Below are 14269 nucleotides of genomic sequence, written 5' to 3'. Positions count from 1 at the left end.
TGCAGCTTTAAACAGCAGTTTAAAAGAAAAGGGACACAGTGGTACAAAGGGAGCAGGCTAAGTCAGACAGGCCAATATATCACTGTTTCCAGTTAAACACACTGGGTAAAAACGCTGTCCTGAGACACAGCTCATTACACGCTGTCCTTAGGATTAAATACCCAACAGGCCACCTGCCAGCAGTCAGCTCGTAACACTGAGCCCGTTCACTTCATTTCCCTTCAAATCAGAGCTGTGGTGTAGCAAACATTCTGAAAGGAAAAGGTTTAAAATAAGAATCGACTATTAGTTACTTGAACCTGTTAAAGGCAAAAAAAAAGAAAGAAAGAAAAAAACACGGGGGGGGGGGGGGGGGCACGCACGTTATTTGTGTCGCTTCAGACAACTCAAAACCGCCAAACTGTGGTCCGTTGTGTCAGGCAGTTCTGACTAGGACTTGTATCCATCCCCTTGGCCTGGGAGCGACATCGGTGCCCCCTAGAGACCCACAAAAAGCCTGCAGTTTCCCATTCGACGGCATTGATAGCTGGTGAGGACTGCAAGTCTGCTGTGACATGCCACCTGAAGTGTGCGAAGACAGCGACCCATACACACGCGGCGTGGCCATGTGGGCAGGCTGCAACAAACACGCCCATCCGCTGCCACAGCTCTGCCGCAGACAACCTGAAGCCACTGGGGCGAATGTTTAGCAGAAAAATCTGGCTATATGCTGCATGGTCATGTGCGCACAACCATGGTAGGTGAAATGAAGATTCTCTGCAGGGTCTCTCTGTGAATTCAAAGATCCAGAGAGACCTCAAAATAGAACTGCTATTCCTTGAGACCAAGAGGAGTCGGCTAAGGCATCTCAGGACACCACAAGGCTGACCGGCTCCAGAGGGGGCTGTCCCACTGGGCAGGGGCCACGGGGCAGATCCAGGACTCGCTGCAGAAGCAGTACCCGCCAGCCAGCCCATCCGAGTTTGCTAGAGCCTGTGGCCTTGGAAGCAGGTCTGCTTGGCGTGCGAGTCAGTGACCCTGACCAGAAGCTTCTCCGAAGCATCGCCTGTCTCCCTCTCGCACACACGCAAAATGCCCGCCTCACACAGCACTGGCCACAAGTCCACAGCCAAGCCAGATTCTCCGCGCTCCCGGCATCCTGCGGGCCTGACACTGCCCAGGCACTGAGGCGACACCTTCTGCCAGAGCCGAAAACGAAGGCCATTCCAGCCCACCAGAACACTGCACTTGGTCTAACCTGGCAGTGGGGGGGCAGTCATGGAGAAAGGGGAAGGAGGGAGGGCACAATATACACAGTTAGCTTGTGTTACCTGGCTCGTTATAAAGCAGCGAGAGGATTTCCACAATAATATCACACCCCCACCTCCAAACGCACACAAGCATAACCTCTTGACAACCCCCCCCCCACCCCCACTGCATCTCAACATAAAATATAAACACTATTTATGAAAAGTGATACACTCAACCCCAACATCCCCATGCCCTCAAAACATTAAACATCTACTGTGTTCCAGGAGTAACGCCGTAACGTCAGGAATAATTATACACCAGCAAAAACCACTGACAGGCAGGCAACAGAAGGAACTCTTCTGTACTAAGGGTGAAGACAAGGGTAATTAAGATGATCAGACCCTCCTCCTCTCATTCAAACTGACATTTTCCCACCTAGGCTTGGGCGATGTGACAATATTAACAGCTTGGATGCACAATATTCTTCCCCATTACAAATGATAATCTTTGCCACCTAATTCTGAATTTGCGTTTGACACCAAAAATCCCACTATACACGTTCGATAAAGGTAACCAATAAATGCACATGGTCACTTCATTGAGCGCAGCAACTGGCCGGACAACCTGGACGGCAAACGGCAACCAGGTTGCAAATAAGAGCAGTGTGGATATCTGGCAGCTTTTTTTGGCTTCCAGTTGGGAGGCCTGCAAATTACACCTGCAAAAGGGAGACCTGCAAATTAGACCTGCAAAAGGGAGACCTGCAAATTAGACCTGCAAAAGGGAGACCTGCAAATAAAGTCACATGCCGCATCTGCCGAAAAGACATAACGAAAGACGACAACGGCACAAATCCTTACTCTCACCGACGAGTTAATCACGCGCCAATCTGCTAGGATGAGCGAGGCTACTTCACCTCCAGATTCAGCACCAGATGTTTGAATTGGGCAGCACACAAGACGCTCAGATACGAGCAAACATCAAAGTGTTTGCAAAAAAAAGCACCAAACACAGACAGGAGTTCAACTTGGAAGGGATGCAAAAGAATTGGTATGTTTTTACACAGTGGAGAAAGCTTCTAAGATATGCTTAACACGTTTGAGCATTAATATGGGATCCCCAGCAGCAAGTACTCTGCAAAAAATTGGCATCCTGAGGTACTACGACAAAGTTCATGCGGAGGTAGAAGCAGCTATCAGGAAGACAGATTATTTTTTGCTAACAGACATGTGGTGCAGAATTAAATTTAGGTGTCTTACAGGACTATCACAGCTCATTTCATCAACCCTAACAGCAGACAAAAATTGGCCCCAAACATACTTCATCCCCCGAGAGTCAGCACAGTGAAACAGTTCTTAAACATTATTAATTGCGTTTTAAAATTACAACCCTGATATATGTTTTCTGATGCTAATTTTGTTTGTAAATCAAGCCACGTCTGTAGCCCATTTTCACAAGTGCACAAGCAGACTGCTTCGCTTAATAATATGCTGTCACGCATCACTGGATGGCTGGGATACGACCTGAAAAACGCGCGTTTGGCGATTTCGTCATTGCACAAACATCATAAAGTGTACTTACACAAACCTAGCTGGTATAGCGCACTACATGCTAAACTATTTTTTAGAAAGAGTACTCTAAAATAGCGATAGAACAGTACAGTAAAGTAAATGCATAAACCAGCAGGTTATTTAAAAATATTATGCATTATGCCAGTTTAAGACTGGCAGTGCAGCAGGTATGTCGTGATGCTGGTGTGAACAAACATGCGAATCGTGCGTCGCACTATGATGTCACGACAGCTATGACGTCATTATGAGACAGGATTTTTTCAGCTTCATCACAGTACAATCTTATGGGACCATCGAAAGTTTCGGAAGAGGAACGATAATATTTCTATAGCAAGATTTGGCTTTCAGTACCATTCGAAAGTGAATGCTGCTGTACCCTCGTCCCACCGGCCAAAGACTCTGGCCAAGAGGCCACAGCAAGGGTCAGAGAAAGCAGAGGGGGCTGTCCTTACCTGGAAAAAGCCGGGGGGCATCGGACCACCTGGCATGCCATCATTGGGGGGCATGTTGCCCATCACCGGGCTGGGGGCAGCAGCCGCACTCTGCAGTAAACAGACGCATACAAGTGGTCAAAAAATAAATAAATCAGGAAGCGCACACACAGCACATGTACAACTAAAATCAGACAGACAGGGGGCAGCACTGAGCAGTGGAAAGAACACCAATAACCAGAACACACAGCTTGGCAGGAAATGCTATTGAATAAATCCAGTACTGAACAGAGCATACATTCCGCCTGGACGGTCTCGCTCACCACTCCGTAACCTGACCATGTGACCAGCTAACAGACAGAACCCCACCAACCAACATCTTCTGGGGTCACTCAAACATCTACAAATGACCCAAAACAGAACAGCGTTACACTGCACGATATTAACAAAAAAAAAAAATTGCCATTAGAAATTTTAGCAATTAGTGCTACGATGTTTATAAAACAAAAAAAAGGAGCTGAAAATTCCCAGAAATAACCTACAGCCAAACCAACCTCATTATCTACCAGTTTACCAAATACATTGACGGTGTTGCCATGAGTTACAAAAGTGCAGCCAACCTATCACTAGCTCTTGAACAGTATCATCTTTATGCAATCCACAGTATTTTCAAGTGGATGTCTTTTGGTGACCAGTTTTTGTTCGTGAGCGAAGTCCAGCAATAATCTTGAACACGATCAAGTTTTGTTTTCCATGGCAGAGTGAAAATGTTCTGGAGTAACACTGTCTTAACGCAGCTATCGCAGTCCTCGTGTTGTGATAACTGCACGTGCACAACATTGCAATATCGACATTAACACTGCACAGTGTGTGGCTCTGCGCAGAAGACTGGGCTGCGGCCACCACCGAAACCCCAGTAAACAGGGGCACAGCTGATGGGATCACACAGGATGGTGAGGGTGGGTCACTGCTGGATCAGGGGGGCTGAAAGGGAAGCTTCTGCCCTGAGGCTCAGACTACAAGGGCTACAGCAGTGGAGATTCAACAGGAACACTACAGTACAGCCAGAAAAACCCCTCTCCCCACTAACTCCCCAGGTCGCCTTGTTTCTATGACAACCCCAACCTCTGTTCTCTCCCCGGCGCCCATTAAACCCTCAGGCTGTCAGTCATTTGCCAGGCGTGGGGGGGGGGGGTTAAGAAGTCAGTGGCCTCCAATCACATGCAGCCTTTGACTGCCACGCTTAACCCCTTAAACACAGGCTGCATTAACTCAATTACAACGACAGCAGTGCATGTGTCAGCCGATGTTCCCTGAAGGCCACTCCCCTCTCCACGTCATGACACTACTGAAAAGGCACGAAAAGCAGGACACGGGTTACAAACCCATGCACCCAACGAGGCCGCCAAAGTACAGCCTTCCCCCACCCCCACTTCTTGCTGCCCATCGCAGGCTACTACATCAAGTGAATTAGCATTACTACACTATTAAGTGCCCCTCCCACTCAGGAACTTAAGGGAGAAGGGAAGGGGGGGTATGCAATGGGACATGTAACTGGGGTCCAACAATCTAAACATGTACAGGGTTCCAATGGCCCTCTCAAACCCCCAGACAGCTTAAACAACAAACCACACCCATGAACAGAGAGGAATAAAACCATGAATTAGGTCATTACTACTTTGGAAACAATTCCCAGGACCTGCAAAGGGCTGCTGCGCTAAATGCTACGTGGCTAGCAGCTTATATGGGTCACCTGTGCAGTCATGTGACAAAGGTCATGTGACAAACCCCTGCGCCCTTCTTATAAACACCACCAGGGGCTGCAGACTACATGCCGATTAAACACAATGATAGGCTGTCAAAGTCATGTGCTCAAGTGACAAGAAACACATACCATCATACCCACAAATTCAATTTACTGGCATCTTTCAATGTGAAGCGACGCGCCCCACAGGACATCTCCCGAAACGAACACAAGCTTCCAGACACCAGTGACAGAACAGCCCACGCAGTGAGAACTCTGGGCCCAAAACCCTGCCTAGGTTCTTTACAAAACACCTCAGAGCCACAAGAGGCACTGGGAGAATTTTCCAGTAATGCATTACATTAGCTGCACCTTCATAATGCCTTTATGAAACATTCATAAAACATTCAGTGCACCTTCATAATGCATTCATAGAACATTCATAAGCAGCAATCAAAAATACCTTAACATCCTAACACACCATAACAGCTTAAATATATATTTAGAACAAACATATTACATAATGATATAATTATAATTCTTATTAGTACATATTACAGCTGTCATTTTGTTTACTGAAAGTATTATGAATGAAATGTTAAGGCATGTTAAGGCATACTTACATCCTGCTATGGATGCATACTGAATGCATTATGAAGGTGCAGTTACTGTAAATCATTATGGAATTTCCAACAACTTCAAAAAGGCCTGTAGCCATCGAGCTCCTGATACCCCAGTTTAGCACAGTGCCAGACAGACTCAGTCGCAGAGCAACAAATGACAGGTTCCAGTGCACATCCATGACTGACTGCGCAGTCGCTCAACAGCCCAGGTACCCGAGCGGTGCGTCTGCAGCTCAGCCTTCTCCACCCACGCATCATCTGCACAAACTTCTACTACTAAGCCACTGCCTGTCCATAACCCTGCCTATTACATTTATGTCTCAGGCTCTCTGCTTTTCCAAACCCCCCCACCGCTGATCCATCCCCATTCCTAGCGAAATCTCTGCTCCACACAACCGAAACTGGGGGAGAGGTGGGGAGGCTCTGGCTTCCCTCTGAACGGGGGTCTTGCACATACCCACTGTGGAGTGTGGCCTGACTGACGTCTCTGCAAGGAGGGGAGAGAATTCACCTACAGAGAGACACTGGCCTGCTTCACACGGCTGGGATCCTGCCACTGACGGCCAGTTTCAGGTAGGACTCTACCCTGTTCTCCAAGACTGGCAGGAATTTTGGCATCTCGGGCCCTGCACCACCATCCAACTGCACCCCACCCCCCCCCCCCAGACAGCATCCTCTCCAACCCAGCTCTCCAGAGTACTGCACACTAATCTAAAATGGGAGCAAACTGGACTGAATTAGCCCCAAGCAGATTGTACCAGAAAAGTCCCACTTGTTCTCACAGTAAGACTTAAGCTTCACATTAGTGAGACTGCCAGGTCACGTGACCGGCGCCACCCAGTATGCGCCTGGATGTGCTTGCATTTCGCTAGTATATTCAAAAAGGAAAAAGTGACTGAAAACTGAGGAAGACTTCACTGATTAGCGACTGTGCCAAATATAAAATATACACTACATTTAAAATGTGTAACTCAAATGAAAAGCCCACTTTACGTAAAAGAAATTCATTCTGGTTGAGAATGATTTAACGACCAACCTCAGAATTTATATTTATAAAGTTAATTCTTTGACCACTAGCCCATCCGAGCCAGACACCCATGGCAAACACTATCACAACTCCAACAAAATACAGACCACCACAGCCAAGGTAACCATTCATAACAGCAGCCAGACAATACTAATGGCCACACAAGCCTTAGGGTTAATGGCTGGCCTATAATCTGGTAGGGCATTAGGACCTAGGGGGACAGACGCGCACACACACAGCCTGCCCATCCACCCCCTTTATGCTAATTCGGTACATGAACTTGAGCAGGCCACCACGGTCCCCGGAGGAAAAACGGGGTCGTCCGCTTCAGCCCCTCCCTGCCTTTCCCCTCAACACCCTTCCACCAATAGGAGCTAGGCATCGAACGGCTGGCAGAAGCTGTCGTCATGGATACGAACCCTGTCTGCATTCACCCCCCCCCCCCCGCCTTACCCTGCTACTCCGCCCCAGAGGCATCCTGGATCGTGAAAGGCATCAGCATTTAAAGAAGGGGTGGGTGTGGATGGGGGGAGACAAAGACCACCCGACTTTAGCTGATCCGCTATGGAGCGGATAGAGACCCTTGCTGGACACAGCCTTTAGCATTCAGTACTGGGCAGCCTTGTGTCTGTTCATGTACCCAGACAGCACGAGTGGAGTGTAGAGAACATGCTTCTAGATCCTGTGCATCACCACACTGTACGGTAAGCCTGAGGTCAAGCACTGATCTGGATGAGTTAAAACTACACCTCTGTTTCTCTCAGCCAATGAAGCCAGTCAATCTGCTTCACTGAAACAGTCGACAGTCTTGTTAGCTAAAATATGGTCTGGCCCCAACCCCAACCCTCTGTGCTTTTTGAAGACCGCAGTACCTAAACGTGAATGACATGTGTAAAGTTAAAAAAAAAAAAAAAAAAAAAGACAACAATCTGTACCTGTCAGTCATGCTAATTCCCTTCAGCATAATCAAACCACCGACTTATCAAGCTAGCTAGCCGAGACCCAGGCCGGCGAGGAAAGTCGAACATCCAAAAACACATGTGCATTTGCCTGTGTTTGTGTGTGTGTTTCACATGCGATACAACGGTTAACCCTATCTGCCCCCGCCCACCTGCCTGTCTGCCTGCATCAGCAACGCAGGGGGGGGAGGGGCAAAATAAAAAAATAAAAAAAAAACACAAACAAAGCCTTCTTTCTGCAGGCTGGCCAAATAAAACTGCTGGTTAATCCGCCTGACTTCTAACCCCTCATCCACCACATGGGGATAGATGGGGATCTCAGACAGGCAAAAAGACAGAAGGAGAGGCAGACAGGTACAAGACGAAAGGAATAACATTGAGAAAAGAAAAGATACATGCACTACTAATGGAGGGGCAACGTCACCAACGAAGAGAGAGGATGGGGGGCAACTTCACATTAAATGAGTAGGTCTGAATCGTCAGGGGTGGGGCAGGTTCATCATCAGCCTGGAAATGCTGTGACCACAGCAGTTTTTCTTCAAGCTTGAAGACTATCTCGAACTATAATAAAGTTCATCTGTATGTTTTAGTTTTAGCTGATAACTGTTTTAATTCACAGCACAGTTATCTATTCATTACATTTGAAACAGAGTTGGGTTATAAATTGTTACATTGCACAACACCTGCAGTTAAGTTACAGTGAGACACCTGCAGACGTAAGACACGGCACATTTTGCCAGCATCTATATTTGTTACATTAATTTGGCATCTAAAGAATAAAACAGGCTTTGTCTTCTTGCCATGTACCATTTCATCACTTGCATTCAAAGAAAAAAAAATTTCATACGCATTTCACATACCATGTGGTTCAGGTTTAAAACCAAACCAGCAAGGTAAGAAATAAAACATCCTCGAGACTCTTATTAAAGACTGGGGTATATGATAAAGGTAAAAAAAGGGAAGAGAGCTGAACGCTCCTTCGGCTTTGCAGGCTGCCTGTGACGTGCATCAACACGCCAAACGCCAGTCAGTTCGGGTACAAGAGCAACGACTGTCAGGAGTGTGATGGGCAAGGACGGCCTTGTAGGCCACACACACACGCACACACACACACACAGGTGTGTGTGTACTGCAATAAAGTGGTGGTGGAGTTGGGGGGGGGGACTCAGAGATAAATGTAGGATGGAACATGGGGGGGGGGGGGTCACACACCCTTGCATGACCCTCTCACTCACTCACACACAAGCAGGTAACCACAAAGCGCTGGCCTAATGTTCATGTCATACCAATATGGCAGTGCCTGCCAGTCTGAATTTCACCACAACTGTATGCGGCTGGGCTGTATGCGGCTGTCGTCGCAGGAGTCTGCGCGCTGGCAAGAGGAGCCGAAGCTCATTAATGCAGAAATGGAAATCATTTAGGCACTGACCAAGCAGAGTGACAGAGAGTGAGCACTGGAGACTGGACTTGCCCCCCCCCCCAGCCCACATTTTTCTTATTTCGCTAATGGCGAAGACTGTCGCCAGCGATCCCTGCGATCTGGTGGCCGACGAAAGCGATTCGGCGCGCTCTGCATAGGGTACGTCTCCCCTGTCGGCTCTGGGGATCTCCCAGCATGCCTTGTGGCCCGAGTGCCGCAGCCCAGGGGACGGAGCTTTCCAGGTGCGTCCGCGGCGGTCCAGATGGGAAAGGCCTCGCCAAGGAACATTTGGCCAGCGCCGGCGCATATCACGATGCATCACATAATCCCCGTAAAGAGTGCCAAGTATAGGAGATGCATTACGGCAACAGCAGAACCACCGTGACCCCAATAAGAAGCAGAGGGGGCCCGTCTGGTGCAGCAGGAGAGGCCCAGAAACACGGGTCTTCATGCAGCATCCCCACGCAGAGGCGGCCGTGCAGCTGGGGGATCAGCGTGGAGGCACAGCGGCAGCGTGTTCAGCGCGCCGCCATACGCTGCTTTGCTCTTACGGGGAACAGCAGCACAAATCCCCTTAAACCTCCTAAAAGGTACAGCGGCTGTTTAATGATCCCAGTAAACTGCTAAAGAGGTTTATGCTAACAAATATAAATTCAGCCGACTTCTGTAATTAAGAAAAAACAAAAAACTACAAACATACGCCAGTGATTCTTCAAAGCGAATCAAAAAGGATCAATGCTACAATTGGAGACAGACTAGCCTAAAACATAACTTAACACTAACTGGGAATCATCTGTCTACTCGTTACCCAAAAGAAGAAACCAGACTGGACAACCAAACTAAACAGCTTGGGTCTCAAACCAACAAAGCAGAAGCTACTGAACTTTCACCTCAGCAAACATACTGGCAATATCTACCAGAAACATGCTCTCATTCATTTTCACCCATCTCTTGACAATCTAAAATGATTATTCAATCAATAACCACTGAAAAATGGACACTATCTGTACACTTTTTACACCTGGGTGATGGACGTTGAGTTAAGTCCTAGAACCCAGAGCCTGTTCCCCAATGCCCGTATAACATCCTAGACAGTAATCTGCCACCCTCCTGGATTAGTGGGATTAGACCTAAATCAGGTCAACCAAAACACCGTCTCGACCTACTTGACAGTCCTGTGTTTTTCCTTTCCTACCTCATCAAAACACTCCCTAAAACGCTGTTCTCTTTACGGCCAAAGCATCCGACATCTTACAGATGTTGCATATTTGCCTGATCACACGGCTGACTGCCCAGGATAATCTCCTTGCTTATTGGTCGAAGACGAGGGGGAGGGAGCTGAACTGACACAACAGGTTATTCTCCTGGGGGGTTTGGGCCAGCAACCTTTCGACTTCTAAACGTTCTTCAGAAGCGCAACACTATTTTAAACTCATATTTGTCATACCACGTTTAAGATCTCAAAAATGGGGGGGGGGGGGGGAATATTACTGTGTGTGAGAGCATCTCAGGCAGGACATTTGGCCATCGTCATAAGACCATACTTCTCTCAGGAAAGCCGGTTTCACATACGTTACCGGAGGCCACGTGGGAATTAAGAGCTCTTCCTAGGGACACTGGCCCCATGTACCAGAGCAGCACGGGCCGGGAGCAACCGCACCACACTTCAGGCTTAACGCTTAGAATTATATCTATAAATTTGGGGTGGCAGAATTTTAACAAATATCCTTTGGAAATGTGTTGCGAAAATAATAATAATAATAATAATTTAAAAAAAACCGAGAGTTCTGCAATGCCTGCAGATGTGTCAGTGTTTCCACCTTCAGTTTAAAATTTAAAGACGGCGGGAGGGTTTTCGGTGGAGATGCAGCTAGAGAGACCTTTCGGAGGTACAGCTCTCGCACGGGAGGGGCCGCATTGTTCACAAATCGTAGCCTTTCAAAGGGAGGGGGGCGCGAAACGGGATTTCACCATATCTGACACTGGGGAACATGACAAACAAGAACAACAAACTAATGCTTTTGGATTTACCACCCTGTAGGTAAATCTGGTGCCTTCTTTTCCCAAAGCCAAAGTCAGATTTCAAGTAGGAACTCAGCCCCACCCCCCCCCAAAAAAAGGGAATTAAAAAATGTTTCCTGAGCAGCTGCCAAATTCTAACTTGCACAGCGGTGAGGTATTGTACGAATTCCAGGTGGGAGGGAGTATCATGTAGGGACTGAGAATAAAACGAAAAACGCAAAATGCAAAAATAAATTTGTGGACAATTGCTTGGCCTTTCTGATGATACGTAGTATTATGCAATTATTATATAAAGCAATTATTATGATGCAGGAAACCCACAGTGCTTTGGCTCTCAGAGTTTGCTGGTGAAAAACTACTAAACACTCTTGAATGTGGAGCAGCTGTTGATTTCCTTTTTATTTTTTAATCTGAGGAACAGGAATCTACCAGAACTAAATTATACTAATTATAAGTTTTATTCAGGTTCTATAGGTATGATTACTCAAATCACTCTTTAGGTAGCATCTCAGAATTTAATACCCAATAATCTCTCTTAAGACGTTTTAATGCTTTAAGGATCCACAGGAAGCTAGTCTTACCAACAGCACCTTCTCGGGAGCTGAAAGTTACAGCTGGGATATACAGCTACCGGTGTAGATGGCACGCTTACGGACTCGGAGGAAGCGAAAGCAAATCCTTCGATCCGCAAGTCTTCCCGCTGGGGACAGGCAGCGTTCGGCAGGTGTGAGTCCATCTTCCTGCCTGCAGATCTAGTCAGATGGATCAGGGACTAAAGCAGCGACATTACTGCTCGAGACCTCGCCCTCCCCTGGGCAGCCCAGGGCCAAGACTGATGTTGTGTTTGGAACTAAGGGCGCATCATTAAAAAAAATATTGGTGATGCTTTCCCTAAAGCAGCCATATAACTCTTTATGAATGCAATATAATGCATTATGAAGTAATCCATAACTCACAGATATAAACTAACCCTTAAAATTAATTTAAAAAACTACAAAAAGGCATAACACATTATGGCTATGTTTAGTATGCATTATAATGGTCAGTATAACCCATTTATACTCATTATAGATGAAAGCTTCATAGAGCATTCATAATGCATAATGCACAAGGCTATAATGCCTTATACCTTTTACAAATAGTTATAGCCATGTTTATAATACTTTAGGAATGCATTATAATGCATTATGAAGGTATGTATAATTCAGCTATATGATTGCTTTAAGTAAAGCATTGCCGAAATATTTAAGCAGTTTGTTGTCACTAAATCACCAGGATTCCAGTTATGTTCTCGGCTACACGCCTGGACGAGCTGCACACACAGGCACATGCGTGGCCAAGCATGCAGGTACCAGGGAGACACAGCAGAGGGCCCAGCAGAAGAGACAGCAAAGGACATCTCCCTGATCACAGCTCACACACGGAACCAGCTGGGCTCTGAATGCAGGGAGAGGACTGAGCAGGGCAGTCGCCCTGCACGCGAAACCCTTAACGAGAGTAAAGAATGCAGGAGCCTACCCACCCACAGGAGGCCAAACTGAAAGTCGCCCCAGCTGATATGCCCCAGCAGCACCACACGCTGTACCAGCTTAGCACACCATCGGACTGTTCACTGCCTACCTGAAGGGGGCGCCGTCCCTGACCCCCGTACCCCAGTAGCCCCCCGAGCAGCAATTCATGCCCTTTTCTGCATGCTGGATGACAGGGCACCTCTAGCCCTCAACTTCAAAGCAGAGTGTGAATATAGATCAAACAGACCATGGGGGGGCAGAACCTCAACTCCAAACAGGAGGCCACAGCTGCACCACATCACCTCCCCCACCCAGGATGCTATGACAACGGCAAGGAAAGTAGCCACACACATGCTCAGTTACAGGCATGACATCACAGTCACCTCACGAGCCCTTGTTGCAACCCCCCTCCCACCAGATATTAACGACATGGTTATCACTAAGCATGCTCAGTGGGGACCGCAGAGGACGCACATCATCACGGGCGGGGCGTAACCCTTCAGCTACCACACTCTGAATGCAGCAGCATCCAGTCCCCTAATAGAAAAGGAAACAGTCGTTCCCAAGATGCTCGTGTACGTGAAGGATTAACCTTCAAAGATACGGGAGGGGGGCCAAGCGATCGCAGCGGCAGAGACCAAGCACAGGCAGTGGGAGAGGCTGCTCAAACTGCACTGCTTCAGCGTGACCACCAGGGGGCCACATAGAGTTAAATACCAAAATCCCCCAGGAAAGAGACACCAGAGAGAGGAGACGGGGTCCACAATAGTATCGGTTCTGGCTGTACTTCTCTTCTGTGGTTGCTTAGCACCAGACTGCTGTTTTGAGGCAGTTTTAAACACCTTAGGTGTTTATTTCTGCTATTTTAAGGTGTTTATCAAAAACAGCCAAGAACCCTCCTCAACAGTACAACAAAGAGATCCCTTCTACAGTTTTAATTGCCTCATTAAGTCTTTTGGTTAATGAGTCAGAATGATAAAATCAGTAACATTTTATTTGCTCACAGGTATTTTCCTATAAAATAATCGGAATATTTTCAGCATAAAACCCCACTACGCTGCATCGGACACCGGCCAGGTGAGCCCCACATCCTGAAAGCAGTGCTCCTCTCTGCTGCTGCTCTCCTGCGCCACCTACAGGGCGGTGGGTGGAACTGAGTGTGAGTTTTTAGACCAGTGGTTCTACACCCAGCCCTTGGGGACCCCCAGGTGGTTCACGTTTTTGCTCCCTCTCAGCTTCCGGTACAAGGACTGCCTGGGGGTCCCCAAGGACCAGTTTGAGAAACACGGGCATAGACTGACGATACGCGTGAACAGGAAGAGCAGACCAGTAATGGCAGGACTGGCCATTCCAAACTGGTAGCACATGAGCGGCACAACTGTACCAGACCATTAAATAGATATGATCACACTGCTGGAACAACAGAGTAGAATTGCACTCTGGGAAACACTGCAACAGCAACCCCCCCCCCCAATCCTGGGAGATTTGCCAGGACCACAATCCCACAAAATCCCAGGATTTGCGGCCGAACCATCCCCTGGATTCAGGGATTAGTGAGCGCGAACATTCTCCTCCTCGTCCCGCCAACAAGGTCTGCTGCGAGACAACCCTGCCCTCCGACACCCAGTCAGCACCTTGACCCGAGCCTGAGAGACCCCTGGCTGGAATCTACAGGGAGCTCTGGGACGCACAAACAAACCTCAACCCTCAAACGACCATTTCCTAGGAGAG

At 47.7% G+C, this 14269-nt stretch overlaps 1 protein-coding gene across 1 annotated transcript in view; it reads right to left on the bottom strand.

Annotated features, from left to right (window-relative positions):
• zgc:110158 (uncharacterized protein LOC553590 homolog) overlaps window positions 1–14269 on the bottom strand; it is a 35925-nt gene that overhangs the window by 9271 nt on the left and 12385 nt on the right. The window contains exon 5 of the mRNA XM_048988973.1: window positions 3254–3343. Within this exon, the coding sequence (XP_048844930.1) occupies window positions 3254–3343 (90 nt within the window). The remainder of the gene's footprint in view (window positions 1–3253; window positions 3344–14269) is intronic.

Source organism: Brienomyrus brachyistius, chromosome 21, assembly GCF_023856365.1.
Source record: "Brienomyrus brachyistius isolate T26 chromosome 21, BBRACH_0.4, whole genome shotgun sequence".
NCBI lineage: Eukaryota > Metazoa > Chordata > Actinopteri > Osteoglossiformes > Mormyridae > Brienomyrus > Brienomyrus brachyistius.
Note: the sequence above shows the minus strand (reverse complement) of the source record. Positions and strands in the feature narration are given on the sequence as shown.